The following is a 26,433-nucleotide window of genomic DNA, read 5'->3' as shown; positions in this document are numbered from 1 at the left end:
TCACAGTTCTCTGTGAGTACCTGATCATAATACTTATCACATAGGATTGTAGCTATCTGTTTCCTTGTTGGTCCCTACCACTAAATAGGGAGATCGTTGAGGGTAGGGACTGTGTTTTAGTCTCCCTTGAATTCTCAGAGCCTGGAACACAGTAGGAGCTTAATTGAAGTTTGCCAAATAAATGACTGAAAGTCTTTCTTTGGTAGAGATTCTAATGCTCAAATTTGTATAGCTGTACTATTCTTGGCCTAAGTGGTAATCTTACCAGCTCAAATGGGAAGGGGAGGGGAAGGGTAGGAAGGAAAGGGTAACAAAAGATTGGCTAGAGCCACTGCTATTGTTATACAACTTCTGCTGCATGAACTATTTTATAAGACAGAGTAGAAGAGGCCCTCATAAGGGAAATCACATCAATAAAAAAATTTTAGGCTGGGCACGGTGGCTCACGTCTGTAATCCTAGAGCTTTGGGAGGCTGGGGTGGGAAGATGGCTTGAGGTCAGGAGTTCAAGGCTGCAGTGAGACATAAGCATGCCACTGCACTCCAGCCTGGTGACAGAATGATACCCTGTCTTTAAAAAAACAACTAAATAAAAATAAAAATAAAAATAAAGAACCTCAGGTTTCAGATCAACAATCTAGAATACCAGTACTGACCAGGTCCTTTGGCTCCTCCTTGTAAAATGCGACCCAATCTAAAGATGATGGCTCTTTCATATTCTTTTATAATCTAGAATAAAAACATGAATGATAATTTAACATGAAGAGTACAAATATTTACATGTATGCTTCTTAAATATATATTTGTGCTCTAAACAGATCAGATGCCTCATCTTTTTTCTTTAGATCCAGATCATATCTATAAATCATATGTTCAATGTTTACCTTCTCAAAGCATATTTATTATATTCTTACTGATTACAAAAGCAATAGATATTCACTGTATAAATTTAGGAAGGACAGGATAGTATACAGAAACAAATCCATAACCTCACTCCTCAGCTGTTAACATTGTTATTGAGTTACTCATGCAGGCCGGGTACGGTGGCTCACGCCTGTAATCTCAGCATTCTGGGAAACCCAGATGGGCAGATTACAGAGGTTAGGAGTTCAAGACCAGCCTGGCCAACATGGTGAAACCCCATTTCTACGAAAAATACAAAAATTATCTGGATATGGTGGCGGGCACCTGCAATCCCAGCTACTTGGGAGGCTGAGGCAGGAGAATCACTTGAACCTGGAAGGTGGTGGTTGCAGTGAGCTGAGATTGCACCACTGCACTCCAGCCTGGGCAACAGGGTGACTCCATCTCAAAAAAAAAAAAAAATAATAATAATAATAATCCCAGCCACACGGGAGGCTGAGGCAGAAGAATCACTTGAACGCGGGAGGCAGAGGTTGCAGTGAGCTGAGATTGCGCCACTGTACTCCAGCCTGGGCGACAGAGCGAGACTGGCTCAAAAAAAAAAAAAAAAAAAAAATTACTCATGCACTGTTAATTCAGAAAATAAAAAGCTGAAGTCTTCACAGTTTTTCTTCTGATTCCCTTAAGAATAAATTGATCTGAAAATGCTTGGAACATATTTTATCTTCTTAGAAATATGTAAATGATAGTCATAATATCAAAGTATTAACAACTTTGTAGAAAAAAATAACCAGCACTGAGGGTATTTATGACGTGCCAGGCATTGTGATAAATACATTTAGACACACTAATTCATTTAATCCTTGCAACAGTCCTATGAAGTAGGTACTGTTACTTTCTCCCATTTTACAGGTGAGGAAACAGCAAGGGTCATACAATCAACAGTAAAGCCAGCAGTCAAACCCCATCATCCTAACTCTGAAGAACTTGTTCTCTCAGAACCATCTCACATCCCTGGCCCCAGGAAATTTTTGATGGTGATCCTTACTTTAGCCCACGCGGAAGGGAAATGGCTGAAACAAGTTTTAAGTTTCCATCTTAATAGGTGAGTAGAAGAAATTTTCCAAAGGAAGGATGAAGAAATAAGAATTATAAGAGAGACACAGTCTGTCTCTTTCTCACACACACACATAGGCACACACGAATAGGCTTATGGAGGTAGGAGTTAACCCCTTCCCAGAAGTGAAGGAAATGTTCTTTACCTTTATGCACATCCAGATTGAGATTGGGAAAGTTATAACTGTGAATAAGAATGAGAATGCCACCAAAATCCATCCGCAAGGTCCAAGGCCCTTACTGGGGCTGTCTGTTGAAAACAAAAAATATACAACTCTTACAACTGTTACTAGCATAATCACCACCATCTTCATCCTTACCATTTGCTGAACACCTATGTGCTTGGCATTACACCAGCGGTTTTACATGAATTTCCCCTCTAATCCTCATATAGCCCTGAAGTGTAGGTACTACTTTCCTTTATCTATGTAATGCCATAACACAAGTATATTTCCACATTACTCACTACTTTATTCAGCAAACATTTATTAAGCATCTACTATTTATTAGGCCCTCTGCTTTGTACTGAAGTGATAACAATAAGTAAGACCCAATCCCAGCTTTCAGGGTTAAAGTTTAGTGGGAAAGTCAGACAAACACATAATTATAATATTAGGTGGTAAGTACAGATATACAGTATCTGTTCAGAATATTTTGAAGACACATAATGAGTTAACTCATGCAGTTAGGATGGAGGTGAGAATGGAATGGGGTGGGGAGGTGATGGTGGCTGTCAGAGAGTTTCTTGCAGGATGTAATGGTAAGAAAATATCAATGAAAAGAAAGTGGAGGCTGGGCGAGGTGGCTCACACCTGTAATCCCAGCACTTTGGGAGGCCGAGAGGGGTGGATCACTTGAGGTCAAGAGTTTGAGACCAGCCTGATCAACATGACAAAACCCCATCTCTACTAAAAATACAAAAATTAGCTAGGCGTTGTGGCGAGTGCCTGTAATCCCAGCTACTGGGAAGGCTGAGGCCAAAGAATTGCATGAACCCAGGAGGTGGAGGTTGCAGTGAGCAGAGATTGCACCACTACATTCCAGCCTGGGCAACAGAGGAAGAGTCTGTCAAAAAAAAAAAAAGAAAAAGAAAAAAGAAAAGAAAAGAGAGAGAAAGAATGAAAGAGAGAAAGCAAAGACAAAGCAAAGCAAAGCAAAGAAAAGAAGAAAAGAAAAGGGAAAGAGGGAAAAGGCATTAGAGCATTTTAGCTAGGCGTACAATATGATTAAAGGTGAAAACCATATGGTATGAGTATAAAGTTGTTTAGAGCCTCTTTTTAAAAATTACACCTGTAAAATATTTCCTTAGGTTTATGCAGCATCATTTATTGCCCACTTCCTGATTGCACAGGTTGATTCCTTAGTGCTATAACAGTGTTGTAGTGAACATCTTTGTACATAGTTTTCCTCTCACATTTCTAATTGCTTCCTGTTCCTGTAATATGAAACAGCTTTTCCGTCTGATTACAAAGGTAATGTTGCAAGAAATTCACAGAGTATAACAAAGGAGGGAAAAATTACTTTAAATTCAGAGGTATTTTGGTATATTCTTTGAAAACTTTCCTTGTGTACACACCATATTTTTTTTTTTTTTTTTTTTTTTTTTTTTTTTTTTTTTTTTTTTGAGACGGAGTCTCGCTGTGTCTCCCAGGCTGGAGTGCAGTGGCGTGATCTCGGCTCACTGCAAGCTCCGCCTCCCGGGTTCACGCCATTCTCCCGCCTCAGCCTCCCAAGTAGCTGAGACTACAGGCGCCCGCCACCACGCCCGGCTAGTTTTTTGTATTTTTAGTAGAGACGGGGTTTCACCATGTTAGCCAGGATAGTCTCGATCTCCTGACCTTGTGATCCACCCGCCTCGGCCTCCCAAAGTGCTGGGATTACAGGCTTGAGCCACCGCGCCCGGCCGTACACACCATATTTTTAAATTATTTATTTATTCATTTATTTTTGAGACAGTCTCGCTCTGTTGCCCAGGTTGGAGTGCAGTAGCACAGTCTCACCTCACTGCAACCTCCACCTCCCGGGTTCATGCGATTCTCCTGTCTCAGTCTCCTGAGTAGCTGGGATTACAGCCACCCGCCACCACGCCCAGCTACTTTTTGTATTTAGTAGAGACGGGGTTTCACCACATTGGCCACGCTGGTCTCAAACTCCTGACATCAAATGATCTGCCCACCATGGCCTTCCAAAGTGCTGGGGTTACAGGCATAAGCCACTGCGCCCGGCCTTAAATGACATTTTTAAAAATAAATAAATAAATTGTGTAACCTATTTTTCTCCCCTGTAGCTATTTCTCTTTCACCTTCTTTTTTGGCCTTCGTGGCTATGCATTTGTGTTTTTGAAGTTACACTTGCATAAAGTTTAAAAAATCAAACCATTCTATAAGATTAGTACAAAAAAGGGCATTCCCATGCTCACCTCTTCCAATTTCCTCCTCCTCAAAAACATTTGCTACTTTGACTATTTTGATATCTATCTCCATGTTTCTAAATAATATGCTTTGCGGCCGGGTGCAGTGGCTCACGCCTATAATCCCAGTACTTCGGAAGGCTGAGGAGGGAGGATCCCTTGAGCCCAGGAGTTTAAGACTAGCCTGGGCAACATAGGGAGATTCTTTCTCTACTTTAGAAAAAAAACAATAATAATAATATGCTTCTGCCAGGCATGGTGGCTCACACCTGTAATCCCAGCACTTTGGGAGGCCGAAATGGGAGGATTGCTTGAGCTCAGGAGTTTGAGACCATTATGGGCAACCTAGTGAGACTCCCATCTCTACTTGAAACTTTAAAAAAAAATTAGTTTGGTGTGGTGGCACACACCTGTAGTCCCAGCTACTGAGGAGACTGAAATAGGGGGATTGTTTGAGTCTGGGAGTTCGTGGCTGCAGTGAGCTGTGATGCACCCCAGCCTGGGCAACAAAACGAGGAAAGGGAGGGGAGGGGAGGGGAGGGGAGGGGAAGGGAGGGAGGGAGGGAGGGAGGAAGGAAGGAAGGAAGGAAGGAAGGAAGGAAGGAAGGAAATGCTTGTTTTGTTACTTCTTGCTTTTTCAGTTTTGAGGACTATTAACTTTCTACTACGGAAAAGGATTTAGTTCTCTTTCCTCCCTCTTACCCCCACCACATACTTATACCGATCTTTCCAATATAATTACATCATAACTTCATTTAGATCAATATGAGATTTTATATTATGAATTTATAAATGCAATTCAAAGCTAAGCCAAGTAGTGAGGTATCACTAGTTTTCTCTTCCTGCACCATTTTTGTTTTTTCTGGAGTTACTGTCTTATTTTTTCCCTTTGTTCAGTTTTCTTTTTTTTTTTTTTTTTTTTTTTTTTGAGAAGGAGTCTTGCTCTGTCACCCAGGCTGGAGTGCAGTGGCCGGATCTCAGCTCACTGCAAGCTCTGCCTCCCAGGTTCACGCCATTCTCCTGCCTCAGCCTCCCGAGTAGCTGGGACTACAGGCGCCCGCCACCTCGTCCGGCTAGTTTTTTGTATTTTTTAGTAGAGACGGGGTTTCACCGTGTTAGCCAGGATGGTCTCGATCTCCTGACCTCGTGATCCACCCGTCTCGGCCTCCCAAAGTGCTGGGATTACAGGCTTGAGCCACCGCGCCCGGCCTGTTCAGTTTTCAATGTACTTATTGATCCAACCTTAAATCAGTTGCCTAAATTTCCTCTCAAAGGGGTCAGGTATACTATCAATTGTATCTTCTGAAAGAATTCTCTCTCAGGGCCTTGTGTGGACTTCCCTCATCTGGTGTGCACGGCTATCATTCTGCAATTGCTTTCACCATCATCCTGGGAACTCCCATCACCCCATACGTTGTGTTCCTATTTTCTGTATCCAGTGTCATCCTCATTTTTAGTTTGCTTTTCCTTTCTGTAGAGGACATAGGGACTGAGAAGGCCAAGGGATATCACAGGTTTTCTTATCAACCACTTGGAAGGCTTCTGCTGCATTTTCAGGAGCTATTTTAATGACAGAGGGGAGAAAAGGTATGCCAGGCACGTGTTACTGCTCAGAAGAAAGGGCAAAATGGCAGTAAGATGGGGCTTGGAATAAATCGGAGGCGAAGAAATAAGCAGAGTGTTCAGGCTGGGAACATGGGAGAAGAGAAACACATGTTGGCACCCAGGTCAAGTGCTCTAAAACATAGGATGAAAAATCAGAAATATAGTGAGTACTTGGGTTGTATGTGACTTTGTAATTTTCTGCTCCTGTGTCACAGTGTGAGGTAAATGTTTTCATGTATACTTAAATAAAATGATCTAAAGTAATCCTGGAGGTTTCTAAGTTATAATTTAGGGGGTACACACATACTCATCGAGAGAATATTCAAAGCAGAGCCATAGTACTGTTTGTGAAGAAAGCTTTATCTAGTACTACCATAACTGATCATAACAACAGTGGCTGTTTTGAGGGGTTTTCTACATCCCAGGCAGTTTTTAAAGTTACTTTAGACATGTATCTCATTTAACTATTACGACAGCCTGTGAGGGCATTTTTTTTTTTTTTTTTTTTTTTTTGAGACAGAGTCTCGCTCTGTCGCCCAGGCTGGAGTGCAGTGGCCAGATCTCAGCTCACTGCAAGCTCCGCCTCCCGGGTTCCCGCCATTCTCCTGCCTCAGCCTCCCGAGTAGCTGGGACCACAGGCGCCGCCACCTCGCCCGGCTAATTTTTTGTGTTTTTAGTAGAGACGGGGTTTCACCGTGTTAGCCAGGATGGTCTCGATCTCCTGACCTTGTGATCCGCCCGCCTCGGCCTCCCAAAGTGCTGGGATTACAGGCTTGAGCCACCGCGCCAGGCCCTGTGAGGGCATTTTTAACTACCTTTTACAAATGAGTTAACTAAAGCAACACTTAACTTTCCCAAAGTCACACAACGGAGGACCTGGGACTCAAATATGGGTCATCTTACTCCAAAGCCCGTGTTCTAAATTTAACCCTGAATAAAAAAATCCTCATTAAGGATGTTTTCATGGTTGAAGCACTTTCTCAAGATGGTATCCAAACCGGGAAAGCATGGCTGGAGTTCTAAGAATGAAATCTGATATTTTTACAGAGGAAGTCCTCTTCATGCCAGCCATGCCTATTTATAGCAAAAGACAGTTTCAAGGCTCTGTGACAGACATAGGTCTAGGTTTCCAGGGTGAAATGTATTCCAAACAAGGACAGATTGACCACAAATACTATTTATCTGACACCATTTGGTGCCTTTTCAAATACTGTTCAAGTTTCCCATAACATACTACAGTAAAAACCCCCTGAGGGCAGGGATGTTGCTTATTCACTTTTATATTCTCAGTGTCTAGCACACTACCCAGCATAGAGTGATATAAAATAAAATACTTGCCGGGCGCGGTGGCTCACGCCTGTAATCCCAGCACTTTGGGAGGCCGAGGCAGGCGAATCACAAGGTCAGGAGATCGAGACCACGGTGAAACCCTGTCTCTACTAAAAATACAAAAAATGAGCCGGGCGAGGTGGCGGGCGCCTGTAGTCCCAGCTACTCGGGAGGCTGGGGCAGGAGAATGGCGTGAACCCAGGAGGCGGAGCTTGCAGTGAGCCAGGATCGCGCCACTGCACTCCAGCTTGGGAGACAGAGCAAGACTCCGTCTCAAAAAAAAAAAAATAAAAAAAAAAAAATAAAATACTTCTCAGCAAGTTTTCTAGCTAGATATGGTTTTTTTTCTTCTTTCCTTTGAATCTTGATAGCATTTTTTGAAAATTATCTTATGGCACTTATATCTTGTCTAATCTTTTATTTTTTATTTATTTTCAATTGACCTTCCAAAGTGGATTTTAATCTTTTATTATATTTTAATCTAATACTTTAATTCCTTGTGCATTTATATCCCTTATTACACTGAGATTCCCTGAGAACGAGGAGTAACTGTGTTTGAATTTCAGTTCTGATACTTCTTAGTTGCATGATCTTTACCTCTTTGAACCTTAGTTTCCTTACCGGTGAAAAGTAAAGATTAGTAGGCTGGCCTTGTAGAATACAGATAATGATTAGTAAATTTAGATGAAAGTTTTCTGTAATCCTTCTATTTTACTTAAGTGTTTGTATCTTCATGAAGAAAAATGGGAAAATAGCACTTACCCTTTTTGATCAAAAGCCTCTTAAACAATTTAATTTGCCCTTTGCTTCATATCTGCCCCCAGTCTGGCTAGGCTGGGACATTCAAAGACGTTCAAGAAGTTCATTTATGAGGAGATCTACATGAGGACAAGCCAAAAAGTTCAGCCCAGTTTTTTTGTGTCAGTTCCCATTGTCACATTGTGTTTTTGAAAACCCCAGATGTGCATATGGAATTGCAAATCACCAGGAACAAGGAATTATGTACATATTTTGAAAACTGGATTTGGTCTTTCACATATCAAATGCTTGGCTAGAAATAATCAGTATATACACTGGGAAAATGGCACTTTCATATTTTTCTAATGCCTTTAAAATGAAAGTATCCTATCTTCAGCTCTTAAAATTCTTTCCCACCTGGTTACACCTCAAAAAGGTACACAGTACCTAAGTTGGGAATGCATCACTAGAGTTCTGAGAATGAAATCTGATGTTTTTACAGAGGAAGCCCTCTTAATTCCAGCTGTGCCTATTTATGGCACGTTGTGCTATAAATGCGTAGCTCAGAGGTGAGGCTTAAACTCTAGCAGGCTTATAAATGAACCCTTAGTCATCTACCACTTCCGGGAATAAAAGAAATTCTCACTCACTAAAATCTCATGAAATTCATTTACTGGCCGGGCGCGGTGGCTCAAGCCTGTAATCCCAGCACTTTGGGAGGCCGAGACGGGCGGATCACGAGGTCAGGAGATCGAGACCATCCTGGCTGACACGGTGAAACCCCGTCTCTACTTTAAAAAAAATACAAAAAACTAGCCGGGCGAGGTGGCGGCGCCTGTAGTCCCAGCTACTCGGGAGGCTGAGGCAGGAGAATGGCGTGAACCCGGGAGGCGGAGCTTGCAGTGAGCTGAGATCCGGCCACTGCACTCCAGCCTGGGCGGCAGAGCGAGACTCCGTCTCAAAAAAAAAAAAAAAAAAAAAAAAGAAATTCATTTACTTCAAGTTTCCCATGTATTACTTTAGGACTGAATCCTTCCTACCAGTTTTATGGGGAAAGGGACAAACTGATTGATATTTTGGTTAATACACTTGTTGATATTTTGCTGGGTGAGAACATTCCTAAAAATTAGGGATCCTATGATACTTGGTTGTAAATACTACTTTACCATAGTTTAGAGCAATGGTCCCCAACCTTTTTGGCACCAGGGACCAGTTTCGTGGAAGACAATTTTTCCACGGGAAAGGGTGGGCGAGCATGGTTTTGCGATGAAACTGTTCCACCACAGATCATCAGGCATTAGGTTCTCATAAGGAGCACACAACCTAGATCCCTCACATGTGTAGTTCACAACAGGGTTCGTGCTCTTATGAGAATCTAATGCTGCTGATCTGATCCATCTGTGGCCTGGGAGTTGGGGACCCCTGGTTTAGAGTATTTTTTTTCTTTTATTACCAAAATGGCAGTAGAATAAACTTTTAACTAATCAAAGAAGGGTCTGAATATGGACATAAGCCTATACATTTGAATTTTTGTATTGAACATTCAAGTTGGGCTTACCTCCAGGAAACTCACATACATTTTCTAAAATTGCTTTTTTACTTTAAAAGCAAAAGTTACTACAAAAATTAGAAATAGTAGCTCAACAACCAGAAAAATTATCTATACTTTATCTCTGGATGTTTTTTGCCTTGATATACGTCTTTTAAACCTTTTCTAGCCTACATTTTTTCAATAATGAAAGAATGGTACACACAGTGATTTAAAATATTCTCCCTCCCATCCATGTTACGAACATTTTTTCATTATCAGTACATATTCTTTATCATTATTAAAGATTAATTCCATTGTTTCATATGATGAAATTTGTTGTGTCCAAATTTCTCACTTAGAAACTGCTGCATTGAATATACTTTTACCAATGTTTCTGTACCTGCTTATTTCCTAGGTAAATTAATTTTTCCGAAAAGATGAAATTATACAACTCTTAAAATTCTCTCATTCTGAAGGTATCTTTTATTACTACTCCTGATAACCACCATTTGTGAATTCCTATGACATGTTAGCCACAATGTAGCTCCTCCTTGCACACATGAGTATTTATAATGTTTACAAAAATCTGTGAAGAGGGTGTAAAATATGCCTCCTGAAGTTCCAAAGTAATAAGGCTAAAGACCTTGTTGGAAGAAACAAAAGAAAACCAACCAAACCATGAAACAAATGAAAAATGCAAGTTGTGTAGTAATTTCTGTTGGGTAAGCTTCTGGAAAGGCAGTTAAACATTCTTTCCAAGATGACAACACAGGCTGATTAGTCCAGAGGGCTGTAGTTGTTCCCGTTCCCCATCAGCTGATTTACTTTCAGATCTATTAACCTTAGCGCTACTGGAAATCATGTGGAGTAATAAATCCATTCATTACTGAGACTTATTATTATTGTAGAGTTCAAAAGATAACTGGATTTCCTCCGCTGAGAATCTGACTGTGAGTCATAAGCATTATTGTACACAAAAAGTAAAGGATGGGCTAAGGAATTACTGAAATACCTAAACTGCAACAGTTAATGGACACTTTTTTCCTTCTGCCTTCGCAGAGTGCAAATAAAACACTTTATGTGGTAAATTGATGAGAGAAGTCCTGCCTGGGTGGGGCAAGACAGAAGGGCTGGAAGTTTAGTCTCAAAAACACATGCTATTCAGTTGTAGCAGCACTTTTTAGGGGTAACAGTAGGTCAAATTGAAAAGTCTTGGCAATTTTTGAACTTTCTTCTTAAAAATATATGTATTCAGGATTAACTGTTACTTTTAGCCACTATGATTCTTCATCAGAGATTCTTTGTCAGGATTGGCAGACTTTTCCTGTAAAGAACCAGGAACTAAATATTTTGGGCTTTGCAGTCTGTTGCAACTACTCAACTCTACTTTTGCAATGCAAAAGCAGCCATAGATAGTACCTACATAAACAGCACAGCTGTTCCAATGAAACTTAATTTATGGACACAAATCTAAATTTCACATAATTTTCATGTGTAATGAAAAAGTATTCTTTTGTTATTTAAAAATCATTTAAAAATATAAGAGCTATTTCATAACTTGTGGGACATACAGAAACAGAGTCAGCTGGATTTGGACAATGGGCTGTTACACGCTGTTCCTGTTTTATGTCAGCCAACTATTTATTTGAGGAGGAAGACTTGCATAAATTAAATAATGCATTTGATCTTTCTTCTAGCTATTCAAATAAGGGTACATTTCCCAGCTTCTCAGTTTCTCTCTTTTGCTTATTTTGAAACAAGGCCTTTATAAGGCCTGATAAACAAAAACTCCTGGTGAAAATAAGCAAAGGGGCAGGTAGAATAAGTGAATATAAATTCCTCTTCAATTAATCAAATGTTTACTATAACTAAGTTGTTCAAATGACTGGAATTTTAGGAGAAAAAGACAAAGAAGGGAAGGGCATAACAGAAGTGAAGGAAAATAAGAGAAATAGAAGGAGTAAAAATGGAAGAAACAAAAATGAAGACAGCATCCTACAATGAGAGATAGATTTAAAAAGCTGTAAGTAAGAAAGAGGCAGAGTTTACCACATGGTAGGGTCTTGATAAATATACGTTAAAAAATGGTAATGTTTAATTAGAGATCACAACTTGCAATTCCTTTAAGGCAGACGATTTCATAGCAAACAAGCACACATTATAGCCTGCCTTTCAAATTAATATTTTAATTAGGCACAGCTTAGCTGTTCAAATGCCCTTATCCTTAAATCTCTACAGAAGAAATTATTCTCTGGGCTAGAGTAGCTACAGGCCAGATGGTATCAAGTTAAAAACCATGAGTGAAGACTGTAACTTTTCCTCCCTGTTAAAATCCATCTATAGGTATAAACGCTAGACCAAAATAACTGATACTGATGAAGCACTATGTAGTTTGAATTATAAAGCTTAAAATGTGTTTACTATGAAATACTAAGGAAAACAAAAGAACTACTTCTAAGAAAGATTTGCAGTAACAGTTACTCTTTGCTCAGCTCAAAAAGAATAAGGAAAGTAAATAAGCATAAATGTCTTATTTCCTAAATATTTTAAGGATTTTCTGTAGTTTTCCTGCGTTCAAATGTTTCAGGCCATACAAGAGGAAAAAACACGTGAGAGCAACAGCAATAATTTTAAATTTGGACCTCTCAGTCTAAAATAACGCTGCAATAGCACTTTACCCTTTTAAAACAATATTTATCACACTTGTAATTATTGTATTCAGTTGTCTGTCTTCATGAGATTTTGGTTTTATGAAAACAGTATAGCATAATGGGTTCCCAGATGGCTCGGCCACTTACTAGCTGTGTGATCTTGAGAAAGCACCTTATTACTCAACTGTGCCTCAGTCTACCCATCTAAACACAGGGCTAATAAGAGTACCTCCTCAGAAGGTTAGTGTGATGAGTAAATAAGCTAATATGGAAGATACTTAGTGTATAAGAGGTACTCAAAAAACATTTGTTAAATAGTTGCTGGATGAGTTGAGTGTGTTGTTTCTTTGGGGGAAAGAGAGAAAAAAAAAAGACTGCCTCTTACATAAGACAAACTGAAACAGCAGACAGGATACTGGGATACAGTACAGAACCATCTCCTGCCCCAAGTAGTTGTCAACTGCTTTCCTCAAGTGTTTTCTTTAAAAAAAAAAAAAAAAATCAGACCTTTTCCAACTGTGAGGTTAGAGAATTCAGGAAAGTAGAAGAATGGGCTGAACATGGCCCACGTCTGGAAGCACCAAAACATTTATGTTCAGGAAAATTGAAGAGAAAAACAATTTAATAATGGGTATTAAGTGAATTAAATTTCATCTAGACCTGAAATACATGAAAATAGAACAAAAACCTTCCACTTTTTAAGTTTTTCTTTTTTTCCCCAGCTCTTTTACTTGGACATCTTAAAATTACCCACAATTAAGTTTTTCTCATATAAGTATTTGGAGGGTAACATCATTTTCATTTAAAAATGGGAAATGGAAGCAGAAGAAAACTAGATGACAAGGTTCTCAGTTCTTCACTGTGATTAACAGCTAAGCAGTGGCTAAAAGCTTGCATTTTTGGTGTTAGATTCCAAATCTACCACTAAATTTTCTTATCAGTAAAATGGGGGAAAAGAACAGTACTTCTTTCACTCAGTTGTTGTGAAGATAAAATGAGAAAATATGAAAAGGGCTTGACACTTAGGAAGTATTCAACAAGCAGTAGCCATTATTATTACCACAACTTTAAGATCACTATTGATAAGTTTAGAAGAAGAAACTCTTTATGAAGTGAATTACCTTTTGGGATCTGGGCACTATGGAGAAAATATCAACTAACAATCTGCTTGGGGACTGTATCTCTGGAGGAGAAACAGACCACACTTGGGGCAGTAAAGTTCAGACCGTTCTAAACCCAAAGCTTTTAATTCTTGGACCATCACTATACTCTATACACCAATCTCACTTATTTTTTTTTGAGTCTCGCTCTGTTGCCCAGGCTGGAGTGAGTGATCTCAGCCACAAAGCTCCGCCTTTAATTCTAAATTCCACTCGCCCCTAGTTTTTTGTATTTTTTTAGTAGAGACGGGGTCTACCGTGTTAGCCAGGATGGTCTCGATCTCCCGACCTCGTGATCCCCGTCTCGGCCTCCCAAAGTGCTGGGATTACAGGATTGAGCCACCGCGCCTGGCCATAGTGCTCACTTTAATTGGACCACAAGTTCGGTATAGTTTTCATTGTCTGAGACTTTAGGACTTTATCGGTTGTGTCCTCAAGGATAATCTTTGAAATGTGAGGCCAAATGCTTGGAGTTCAAGTTTCTTTCCTAGTCCCAGCAAATAGAGAAAGATTTAAAAAAATGTAGCAGGAAGTGTGTGTCAATAGAAAATTTTCTATTGACACACACTTCTTTCTTTCTACTAACCATGACCTCTAACTTCTCTTTCCATGCTTTAATAAATAAAAGGAGATTTCTTATTAGGGACAATATATTATCTTGGCAATTATAATCCTTTTATTGATAATATAAACCCAGACAAATATAATGTCTATCTGTAATAATATATAATAAACATAATGGCTGTGCCCTAAAATCAACAGCTTGGGTTATAACAAACTTAATAAAATCAATGGTAAACAGAAAAACTGCTCCACCAACATAAGGTTAAGGCAAACACTTAATGTTATTTACTCCATGGGGATTTTTATCTCCCTGCCTGCTTCCTTTTTCTTTCAACAAATGTTTTTGTATACCTACTACATACTTGATACTGGGCTACTACAGTGAAGAAGGACACAATCTCTTTCAAAAGTGTGGTCTAAAGGCCAGGCGTGGTAGCTCACGCCTGTTGTCCCAGCACTTTGGGAGGCTAAAGTGGGATCACTTGAGTCCAGGAGTTTTGAGACCAGCCTGGGCAACATAGTAAGACCCCGCCTTTACAAAAAATTAAAAAATTAGCTGGGTGTGGTGGTGCACACCTGTAGTCCCAGCTACTCGAGGGGCTGAGGGGGGAGGATCACTTGAGGCTGCAGTGAGCTATGACTGCACCACTGCACTCCAGCCTGGGCGACAGAGCAAGACCTTGTCTCAAAAAGAAAAAGTGTGTTTAGTTATAGGAGGGGAGGGGAAGATGAGTCAAACTGATAAACGTATTATGTAATAAACATTATGATAGAGATATGCACAGGATACCAGACAGACGCAGAGAAAGGGTATTCACTTTTTTGTAATTACAATAGTTTTCAGGAAATTGCTTTTCCATGCCTTCTTAAAAAAACTGATTTTGGGCCGGGCGCGGTGGCTCAAGCCTGTAATCCCAGCACTTTGGGAGGCCGAGACGGGCGGATCACGAGGTCAGGAGATCCAGACCATCCTGGCTAACACGGTGAAACCCAGTCTCTACTAAAAAATACCAAAAAAACTAGCCGGGCGAGGTAGCGGGCGCCTGTAGTCCCAGCTACTCGGGAGGCTACTCAGGAGAAGGCTGAGGCAGCTGAGATCCGGCCACTGCAATGGGTGGCAGAGTGAGACTCCGTCTCAAACAAACAAACAAACAAAAACAAACAAACAAACAAACAAAAAGGCCGGGCGCGGTGGCTCAAGCCTGTAATCCCAGCACGGGAGGCAGAGCTTGCAGATCGAGTGGCTAACACGGTGAAACCCCGTCTCTACTAAAAAATACAAAAAACTAGCCGGGCGAGGTGGCGGGCGCCTGCTGAGATGGCCCGAACCCGGGAGCGGAGCTTGCACTGAGATCCGGCCACTGCACTCCAGCCTGGGCGACAGAGCGAGACTCCGTCTCAAAAAAAAAAAAAAAAAAAAACTGATTCTGAATCCCATCTGTATCACTTTATCAACATCTTTAATTTTTTTTTTTCTCAAAGCTGACTAGGAATCAGTGACTGTCTTTTACCATGTAAAATTTATGCCATCAAGTGGCACCAAAAATCTATTTAATCATAAATAAATATGCCAGTTTTGTAGACTTGGTCTTCCATAAGTTAATTTATGACCACTGATGGAATAACTCAGATTAATTATTGAAGAAGTTACAAAGTTCTCTCCAATCTGATTGGCTATAACAACTGAAATAAACAATCAGTCTCGTGATTCTTCTTATTTTCAGACATTCTCCCAAAGGGTTTTATTTGGTTGACATGGCTCTTAATTACAACGATACATTCTTTGCAATTCACTTGCATTATTTCATTACAAAGTGAATACACTGCCTTTAAAAAAAACTAGTCTTGCCCTAGGTCTGGTCCTATTTACCTACCTAGAACTAATTCTCAGCAAAGACAAAGAGGCAGAGTTTAGGCTTTTATAATTCCACTGCTTCCCTCTCAAGCAGACCTCTGGAAGTCATCACTGAAGCTGTGTTCCTCCAGGCTTTTTTTGTTTATTGTCTCTCAACTTCAGTAAAGTACTGAAGTTAGACAAGGTTCTACATTTTGGTATCCATCTCTGGGATGGGAAAAACGGTTCAGAAAATCAGATAGCCGGGGTTTGAAACCGGGTTGAAAATTTTAGAAACTGTATGATTTTACCACATGAGCCTTAGTATCCTTATTGTGAAATGGTGAATAATGACTTTTTTCTTGTGGAGCTGTTACAGAATGCAATTAGATAATGTTTGTAAAGCACTTAAACTGTTTTGGCACAGGGAAAGCATTCAATAACCTCTATTTAATAAACTCCAGCAATAGCTTTGCTAGTAGTGTCAAATTTCTAAGGTTTACATTAAAAAAAACACAGACTATGCAAAATTTTATTTGTATGTCTAATTTTTGAGAGGAAGCAGTGGTTTTCATTAGATCTTGAAAGATTTCTGCCTAAAAAATAGTTAAGTATAGAACCAAGAAAAAAAACTGGAAGTTAAAAACTCATCTGTGACCACTCGTCTGTAAATAAACATTAAGTACAAAGATCATGTTGATTCCCAAAGAACTCCAAGCAGATTTCCCACTGCAGTTTCCCACCAGGAGGTCAGGATATTGAGGAATGCATCCTAATACCCACCTTCTTATCTAGGAAAAGACAACTATCAAAAAGGCAGTTACCGCCCATTTTTTTCCTATTCAGGTTTTAGAATCAGTCAAATCTAGATTTAAATACAAGCTATGTGACTTTAAGTAATTTAATTTCTTTGACTATCAAGTTTCATCAAGTATAATACGGGGATTAGAATACCTACCACATCATCTGTTGTGAAGATTCAATAAAGTAATATATACATAAAATATGTGGCACTGGGGGGTCGCGGTGGCTCATGCCTGTAATCCCAGCACTTTGGGAGGCCGAGGCGTGTGGATCATTTGAAGTCAGGAGTTTGAGACCAGCCTGACCAACATGATGAAACCCTATCTCTACAAAAAATACAAAATCAGCCGGACATGGTGGTGCACACCTGTAATCCCAGCCACTTGGGAGGCTGAGGCAGGAGAATCACTTGAACCTGGGAGGCAGAGGTTGCAGTAAACCGAGATTACACTCCAGCCTGGGCAAGAAAAGCAAAACCCCATCTCAAAAAAAAAAAAAAAAAAAAAAAAAAAAAAAAAAAAAAAAGCGGGTGGCACAGAGCCTTGCCTATTTAGTTTCAATTTTTGTTGTTGTGGTTGCTATTATTCTCATCAACTCCTCCCTATTACACTCTCCATTTGGGAAGATAATCCTGCAACATTCTTAGTAGAGAAAAAGTGAGGAATAAAGATTTCTATAATTCCTTTGATGCTCCTGGGAAGGAACTGAACACATGGACTCCTGGACAAGGGAAATGGAACTTACAGGTAAAATGCGAGGATAAAGCTGGCTTTACAAATAATCAGAATAGATGACTCCAATGTAGTGTTCTTTGCGGGGTCCTGGAAAGGATCACCCAGCCCTCTAAATTGCTTTCACTGCCACCCTGCCTGAAATTCCGTCTTTAGAAACACTGTAATTCCTCTGGATCACTAAGAGTTCCTCAGTGAATACCAGGACTCCTGAGAGGTCCACCACCTCTCTTTATTAGAACCCCCTCTCCAGAGTACCAGTTTCTCCACAGGGGAAGGAGACTGTGCCACTTGCAACTTCTGCCTTGAAGACTGGGAAGGGAGGGTGGGGGTGAGGGTGGGAGAACTCAGGGTTCCTGGCGAGGAACAAAAGGCAGGAAGGAGAGTTCTCCAAAACGCAAAGGAAAGCGGAGGGGGAAAAATGGGGCAGAAAGTGGAGCTAGAAAGAGAGGTGAGAAGAAAGCCAGACAGACTTCTTCCTTCTGCAAATCGGTCTAAGTTTCAGGAGGTGGGGTTGGGGGAGGAAGGGGTTCACCCTGGGGCCGGGCCAGGCCTGGGTGGGGAGGTGGCCTTCGAGAGGGTGAGTCGGGAAAGAAGGGAAGTAGGCAAAGGGTGAGATGTGGGGGTCCCGGTATCCGCCTTACTGGCTGCCAGTTCCCTCTGCGTGTCCTCGTCCGCGTGCGTGACACGAGATAGTGCAGCGCTGGCATGGGGCCTGGCATCTGGCGGCCGCGAGATAACCCGAGCCCGCGCGATGGGAAACGTGCCGTTGGCACCCCGCCACCCCTCTATCGTGACTCCAGTCTGCCAAACAAGGTTCGTGATGCTCAGTTTACTAGGAAAGAGCCGCGGCTTTGAGTTCTCGCCCAGCCCGAAGCAGCGGAGACTGGCCAGGAGCCCGGCTGTCAGACCGCGGAGCGCACCCTGCGGGCGGGGGCTCGGTCCACGCGGGAGGGTCAGGGGACGCGGGGCTCACCCTTGAAGGAGTCGGGGAGCCGCTGGGCTTCGGAGTCCGCTGTATGCCGCTTCTCGGCCATGCTGCCCGAGACGCAGTGGCACTTCTCCGTCCTCGTCGCCAAACCCGGAGCCGCCGGGAACACCCCGAGGAGCCAGGGCCACAAGACCCAGATTGCCGCCCCGCCTCCAATCGAGGTCCCGCCCCCGCGAGACTTGGCCAATCAAAGCCCAGGATCGAGGAGGACACACCTCCGACTCCCCGCCCTCCGGTCCTTCTACAGCGCTGCAGCTTCGCAGTCCCATCCCGCTAGGTCTGTGGGCTGAGGGGAGTGGCCTGAGGGGCGAGAGCCCCCAAGGCTGTGGGTACAAGGCCGGGCCCCTGCACCGGAAGGGAGGCCGGAAGCCACGGACGTGGAGCGGAGGGTGAGGATAGTGGGGAGGTGGCTGCAGAGGATGACCCGAGGAAAAAGTGCGAGTGAGGAAAAGTCGCCCTGCTGGGCAGAGGTACCGGACCAAGGCGCCTCCTATGGGCTGAGGAGTTAGAGGGGAGAAAATGACGCCCTGTCATGAGGGCGTGAGGTCCGAGTGAGGGGAGAAGACTGAGGGGCACCGAAGTGGCGGAAGTGAGGGCCAGCAGATCAGCCCCCAACCGAAGTGAACGAACTCGAGTGAGGAGTGTTAAGAAAATCAAAATGTATACATTTGGAAAAGGAGAGGCGGCCGGGCGCGGTGGCTCACGCCTGTAATCCCAGCACTTTGGAAGGCCGAGGCGGGTAGATCACCTGAGGTCAGGAGTTCGAGACCAGCCTGGCCAATATGGCGAAACCCCGTGTCTTCTAAAAATACGAAAATTAGCCGGGCGTGTGACGCGCGCCTGTAATCCCAGCTACTCGGGAGGCTGAGGCAGTTGAATCACTTGAACCCGGGAGGCGGAGGTTGCAGTGAGCCGAGATGTCGCCACCGTACTCCAGCCTGGGCGACAGAGAGAGACTCCGTCTCAAAAAAACAAAGCAAAACAAAAAACAGGAAAGACTTTATTTCTTGTAAGGACCAGCCTACAAGGTGGCCATTCATCAGGCTGGGGAATGGCCAGGACCAGAGACAGGCACTTCGTCGCAGGAGGGGTTGGAGTAGCAGCTTTATGTTGAACAGCTTGGGGAAATATGCATATTCAGCAGGTGACAGGAGGAGCTATGAATATTCATGAGGGTGGTCCTGACACATGCCTATTGAGCAAACATGCATATAACATACAACCCATGTTCACTTTGGAGTGAAGAGTTACCATTTAAATGTTAAATGCCTGGGCTGCATGGTAACCTCCCCATCTATACAAAAAGTAAAAAAAAAATAGCCAGATGGGGTGGTGTGCGCTTGGGGTGCCAACTAGTCAGGACGCTGGGGCAGGAGGATCACTTGAGCCCAAGAGATGGAGGCTGCAGTGATGTATGATCAGATCACTGCACTCCGGCCTGACAGACTGTAAAAAATAATAATAATACATGTATTACAGTTAGACCCCATGCGTCAAAAGGTCTTTTCAGGACAAGAAGGTGTGCAAGTATGCAGTCTGTGTAAACTAGCCATGGCTGGTGCTCTTCTTATTAGGAGAAAGTTACTGAAATAAACCTTTTGTCCCATTAAAGCTGTAGTGATGACTGGTGGAATAGGGGTTCCATTAGTCCACATCTGGTGGGGCTGCAAATTGTTTTAATATTGCTTATCTCGAGGCCAGTGCTTGTCAAGCTGCTAGAGTAAGAGAAAAACCTTGTGGCAGTTAGAACACAGTTTATTCTCTAAGTGAAGGGATGTGTGCCTTAACCTTTACCTGGCATGACCTTAGGTATAATTTGTATATAATTTGGTATCTTATTGTCACAAAGAGTCTCTTCTGTCAGTCTTATGATCTGTGTTTTCACGTTAATGCTGGTCAGCTGTTGTGTCTAAACTCTAATAGGATGAAGGTATAATAAGGTGTGTCTGACCTTCTGTCCTGTCATTTTCTGGGAACTCAGTTTTAAAGTTTTCTGGAGTCCCCTTGGCCGCAAGGGAGTCCATTCAGTTGGTGGGTTCATTTATTCAAACAAAATCTTCTTGGAGCATCTTCCATGTGGCAGGGGGTGTGCTAAGGGCCTGGTGGAGTTTACCTTATACTCTAACGGGGAGATGGGCAACAAACAAGTAATTGAATCATTACACATGGTGAAGGGAGCTGTGAAAGGAGTGGAATATTTGGAGAACAGCAAAGGTTAGGACAGGGGAACACCTCTGTAAGGAAGGGGCTTTGAGATGTCGCCTGAGAAATAAGAAGGAGCCAGCCTGGGGAAGGGGAATAAGCGGTGCAGGAGGTGGGAAAGGGTATCCCAGGTAGAGGGAAAAGCATGTGCAAGGGCATTCCCAACCTCAAGCGTTCTCTCGGGTTGTGGCTGAAGACCTCATATTTGGAAAGTGTGCTGTGTTTGCATTAGACTCGTTCTATTGCACAATGTTCAAAGTATGTTAATGTACACAAGGTGCACTTATAAAAACATTCGATTTTGAAGTAAGTACAGATTCACAGAAAGTTGCAACAACAGTACAGAGAGGTCACATGTCCCCTCTACCCAGTTTCCCCCAATAGTTACATCTTACTTAACTAGAGTATCAAAACCAGGAAATTGACAATGGCACAAAATGTATTTATAGTTCTGTGCCATTTTAACATGTGTAGATTGATATAACCACAGTAATTGATACAGAACTATTCCATTACCACAAAGGTCTCCCTCAGGAGGAGCACTTTTTTCTTCTTTTTTAATGTGCTCAATATTTGGCGGTGTACTACCCAACACCTTGTGGTGCTTAGGTCATATGAAATGGTAGACTTTCTCTTTGATTTTATAGCTTTGGAGCTTTGTAACTATCCAGGTGGAAACTGGAGCAGAGTGTTAAGAGAGGCATTAAGATGATCTTTGCTTCCAGGAACAGGCTCCAGTGTGTGATCAAAACCTGACTCAGAGCTCGCAGTTGACTTCTAGTCAAATACTGGCCAAGAACTGTTTGTATTCCTGGGATGGAGTGCAGCTTGTGCAGTCACTTTGTTAGCCTTCTGCAGAAGATAAGGAGGGGAGTACAGTAATTTAATGATCCCTTCTCTCTAAATCATCCTTGAGAAAGTCCATAGCCTCATTTTTTCCATTCTGTAACGAATAAACCCTGGAGACATGAACTTCCCATTTATCCTGTCATTCTCAGGAAACAGGAGCAAATGCACAAGAAGCTAATTCAACCCTTCAGTAGAGGAGGCCTTGATTACAAATTGCATATTGTGAAAAAGAATTTAGGTTTCAGTTTTGTTGCAAAGGAAAATGGTATTTCAAAATGAATTTAATGTCTGTACCCCTATCAGTTACCTAACCCCAAGTCTCAAGACAATCTCAACAGCGTAGTGTCCCTTCTGGAGAATTAGAAGTGTCTCCCTTTGGGGCAAAGACTTTGGTAAACACTTTTTGGCTCTGGTTTGAGATTGCATCAGTTCTAAAACTAATTCCTGGCCTTAAACTAAGAACAAGCTTTGACTTGATTTTTTTTTTTTTTTTTTTTTTTTTTTTTTTTTTTTTTTGAGACGGAGTCTCGCTCTGCCGCCCAGGCTGGAGTGCAGTGGCCGGATCTCAGCTCACTGCAAGCTCCGCCTCCTGGGTTCACGCCATTCTCCTGCCTCAGCCTCCCGAGTAGTTGGGACTACAGGCGCCCGCCACCGCGCCCGGCTAGTTTTTTGTATTTTTTAGTAGAGACGGGGTTTCACCGTGTTAGCCAGGATGGTCTCGATCTCCTGGCCTCGTGATCCGCCCGTCTCGGCCTCCCAAAGTGCTGGGATTACAGGCTTGAGCCACCGCGCCCGGCCTTGACTTGATTTTTAAACTGCTTTTAGGCCGGGCGCGGTGGCTCACGCCTGTAATCCCTGCACTTTGGGAGGCCGAGGCGGGCGGATCACGAGGTCAGGAGATCGAGACCATCCTGGCTAACCCGGTGAAACCCTGTCTCTACTAAAATACAAAAAATTAGCCGGGCGCGGTGGCGGGCGCCTGTAGTCCCAGCTACTCCGGAGGCTGAGGCAGGAGAATGGCGCGAACCCGGGAGGCGGAGCTTGCAGTGAGCCGAGATGGTGCCACTGCACTCCAGCCTGGGCGACAGAGTGAAGACTCCGCCTCAAAAAAAAAAAAAAAATTAATAAACTGCTTTTAGAATAGAGTTTCCAATTTTTTATGTAAATATGCTTACTTTCACTTGCCCATGAGACTGGTGTATTCTGGCTTTCTTGTGCATATTATGTTATAAATGTATCGATTAAAGGTACTTTTAAAATCAATTTCTTACTGTTAAGATTAGAAAAAATAAATATTAGCACATCCCTTTCTCCTTTTGGAGGATTTTTAATCTTAAATTTTCTCCCAGTAATGATTAGAAGTTAGAATGATTGGCCGGGCGCGGTGGCTCACGCCTGTAATCCCAGCACTTTGGGAGGCCGAGGCGGGCGGATCACAAGGTCAGGAGATCGAGACCACGGTGAAACCCCGTCTCTACTAAAAATACAAAAAATTAGCCGGGCGCGGTTGTGGGCGCCTGTAGTCCCAGCTACTCGGGAGGCTGAGGCAGGAGAATGGCGTGAACCCGGGAGGCGGAGCTTGCAGTGAGCCGAGATCGCGCCACTGCACTCCAGCCTGGGCTGGGCGACAGAGCGAGACTCCGTCTCAAAAAAAAAAAAAAAAAAAAAGAAGTTAGAATGATTTTTTTTTTTTTAAGAATATTATGGCCAGGCGCAGTGGCTCGCACCTGTAATCCCAGAACTTTGGGAGGCCGAGGTAGGCAGATCACTTGAGGTCAGGAGTTTGAGACCAGCCTGGGCAACATGGTAAAACCCTGTCTCTACTGAAAATACAAAAAATTAGCTGGGCATGGTGACGCACGCTTGTAATCCCAGCTACTTGGGAGGCTGAGGCAGGAGAATCGCGTGAACCCGGGAGTCAAGGTTGCAGTGAGCGGAGATCATGCCACTGCACTCCAGCTTAGGCAACATAGTGAGACTCCATCTCAAAAAATAAAATAAATAAATAACATTATGCTTTTAAAATGGAGACATATAAAATTGTGAGTGCTTTGCAGAGAGAATTACTTATCACCTCTAACAAAACTGCTATTACAATTTTAGTGAATTTTTCCTCTAGTTGTTATTTAAAGGATACTTATATATAGTTTGAAAATCAGAGTAGATGTTCCATATTTCCTTTATGTTTTATTTTGCTGTTATTTGCCTAGCATATTCAGGGTACCAAATTAAGTATTGATTGATGGTAATAGTGATAACATTAAGATGTGGAGATCAGGTTAAAGACAGATATGCACCATGAATCCATAATTGAATAAGTCAGAAGGAAATTTAATTAGCCTTTTTCCTGTGTCCATAGCAGTGCTTTAATAAGAACAACAGAAAAGTCTTTTTTTTCCTTTAAATTGCTAATCCAGGATGTTCTCGATGTTTTTATGGAAGTCAGCTAACTAAATACCTTGAGAGAATAGCAATACCATCAAATTATATCTGTCTGTGACATTTTCTCTAGGATGGGACTAACAAATTTGATCTTTTTTTAAAATATGTATTAACTCACACTTATTTGCATTACAACAAGGTTTTTGTCTTCTTAGCTCTTCTCTTTTTCAGGAAATTACTCCAGGATTTGAATCATCACAAGAGATTAACCAGAGGGTTTTATATACTTGGGCTGTGGCAGCAGACTAATTACACCACAGCACTAGGTAAGATAATGGGAGTCCGGATCCTCAGGACTTATGAAAATAAAAAGCATTTCTATAATATTAGTGCTATTTATTGGAGTTATCTATGAAAAGAATCTTTTTTTTTTTTTTTTTTTTTTTTTTTTTTGAGGCGGAGTCTTCACTCTGTCGCCCAGGCTGGAGTGCAGTGGCACCATCTCGGCTCACTGCAAGCTCCGCCTCCCGGGTTCGCGCCATTCTCCTGCCTCAGCCTCCGGAGTAGCTGGGACTACAGGCGCCCGCCACCGCGCCCGGCTAATTTTTTGTATTTTAGTAGAGACGGTGTTTCACCGTGTTAGCCAGGATGGTCTCGATCTCCTGACCTCGTGATCCGCCCGCCTCGGCCTCCCAAAGTGCAGGGATTACAGGCATGAGCCACCGCGCCCGGCCTGAAAAGAATCTTATTAATCTGCTTTTTTATTAGTTCACTTAGCAAATATTTATTGCATACCAACTACGTGCCAGGCATTGTTCTAGGTGTTTGGGCCACATCAGTGACCAAAAAAGACCAAAATTCCTGTCCTCATGGATCTTACATTCTAGTATTCCTTTCCACTTGCATTAGCTTCCTAGGGTTTCCATAACAAAATACAACAGACTGGGTAGCTTAAACAACTGGAATTAATTTTTTTTGTTTATAGTTCTAGAAGCTAGAAGTCCAAGATCAAGATGTTAGCATGGTTGGTTTCTCCTAAGGACCATGAAGGAAGGATCTGTTCCAGGCCTCCGTCTTTGACTTGTAGATAAATGTCTTCTTCCTGTGTCTTCACATTGTTTTTCGTTTGTGTGTCTGTGTCCAAATTTCCTCTTCTTAGAAGGACACCAGTCATATTCAATTAGGGTCCATCCAATGACTTCTTTTTTTTTTTTTTTTTTTTTTTGAGACGGAGTCTCACTCTGTCGCCCAGGCTGGAGTGCAGTGGCCGGATCTCAGCTCACTGCAAGCTCCGCTTCCCGGGTTCACGCCATTCTCCTGCCTCAGCCTCCCGAGTAGCTGGGACTACAGGCGCCCGCCGCCTCGCCCCTAGTTTTTTGTATTTTTTAGTAGAGACGGGGTTTCAATTAGCCAGGATGGTCTCGATCTCCTGACCTCGTGATGACTTCAGTTTTACCGCGCCCGGCCTACTTCATTTTAACTTAATTACCTCTTTAAAGATCCTGTATCCCAAGACAGTCACGTACTGAGATATATGGGATTAGGACTTCAACATGTGAATTTTGGGGGAACACAGCCCATAATACCACATATGACTACTATGTATCCACGTCTTTGTATTGTCTGTTTTTTCCTATCCACATCCCTGAGATATCCAAAGCCATTTATGTTTACTTGCAAAATGTGTCCAGTGACTTGTAATTATGAGTGATTACTTTTCTAGGTATGACTTATTATTTTGAAAGTTTTACTTTTTAATTGACATATAATACAGGTATACATTTTTGGGGCACATGTGATAATTGAATACATTCATATAATTTGTAGAAGTCAAATCAGTATAATTGGGATGTCTATCACCTTGTTTGTTTTTTATTTATGTTAGAAATATTTGAATTATTTTCTTTTAGCTATTTTGAAATATACAAGACATAATTTATTTTTAAGCTGTACTAGAAAGTTCTTTTTTTTTTTTTTTGAGACAGAGTTTTGCTCTGTCACCCAGGCTGGAGCACAGTGGCACGATCTCGGCTCACTGCAAGCTCTGCCTCCTAGGTTCACGCCATTCTCCTGCCTCAGCCTCCCAAGTAGCTGGGACTACAGGTGCCCATCACCACGCCTGGCTAATGTTTTGTATTTTTTTTTTTTTTTTTTGAGACGGAGTCTCGCTCTGTCGCCCAGGCTGGAGTGCAGTGGCGCGATCTCGGCTCACTGCAAGCTCCGCCTCCTGGGTTTACGCCATTCTCCTGCCTCAGCCTCCTGAGTAGCTGGGACTACAGGCGCCCGCCACCGCGCCCGGCTAATTTTTTGTATTTTTAGTAGAGACGGGGTTTCACCGTGGTCTCGATCTCCTGACCTTGTGATCCGCCCGCCTCGGCCTCCCAAAGTGCTGGGATTACAGGCGTGAGCCACCACACCTGGCCCTTGAAAGTTCTTGGTTAAGAAGGATTATTCTACTTGGAATGATGCTCCATCTAGTGTTCACCATATTTGACTACTTTTGTTAAAGTTTTAAAAATGAATAAAGGGGAAACTATATTGAAGAAGGTGTCCTCTATTTAACAGGTTGTTACTCACAGATCACTATGGATTCATAGAAGAAAAAAAAAAGATTGTTTCAAATACCATATGTGGTAGGAAAGAGCAGTCTATATAAGACATTACTTTTAATAA

At 42.3% G+C, this 26,433-nt stretch overlaps 1 protein-coding gene across 1 annotated transcript in view; it reads right to left on the bottom strand.

Annotated features, from left to right (window-relative positions):
• STOM (stomatin) overlaps nt 1-26,433 on the bottom strand; it is a 296,176-nt gene that overhangs the window by 15,450 nt on the left and 254,293 nt on the right. The window contains exons 2-4 of the mRNA XM_050761891.1: nt 18,313-18,428; nt 2,126-2,229; nt 656-728 (exon numbers count right to left, since the gene is read on the bottom strand). Coding sequence (XP_050617848.1) covers nt 656-728; nt 2,126-2,229; nt 18,313-18,373 — 238 coding nt within the window. The 5' untranslated portion in view covers nt 18,374-18,428. The remainder of the gene's footprint in view (nt 1-655; nt 729-2,125; nt 2,230-18,312; nt 18,429-26,433) is intronic.

This window comes from Macaca thibetana, chromosome 15 (assembly GCF_024542745.1).
Source record: "Macaca thibetana thibetana isolate TM-01 chromosome 15, ASM2454274v1, whole genome shotgun sequence".
Classification (NCBI taxonomy): Eukaryota; Metazoa; Chordata; class Mammalia; order Primates; family Cercopithecidae; genus Macaca; species Macaca thibetana.
Note: the sequence above shows the minus strand (reverse complement) of the source record. Positions and strands in the feature narration are given on the sequence as shown.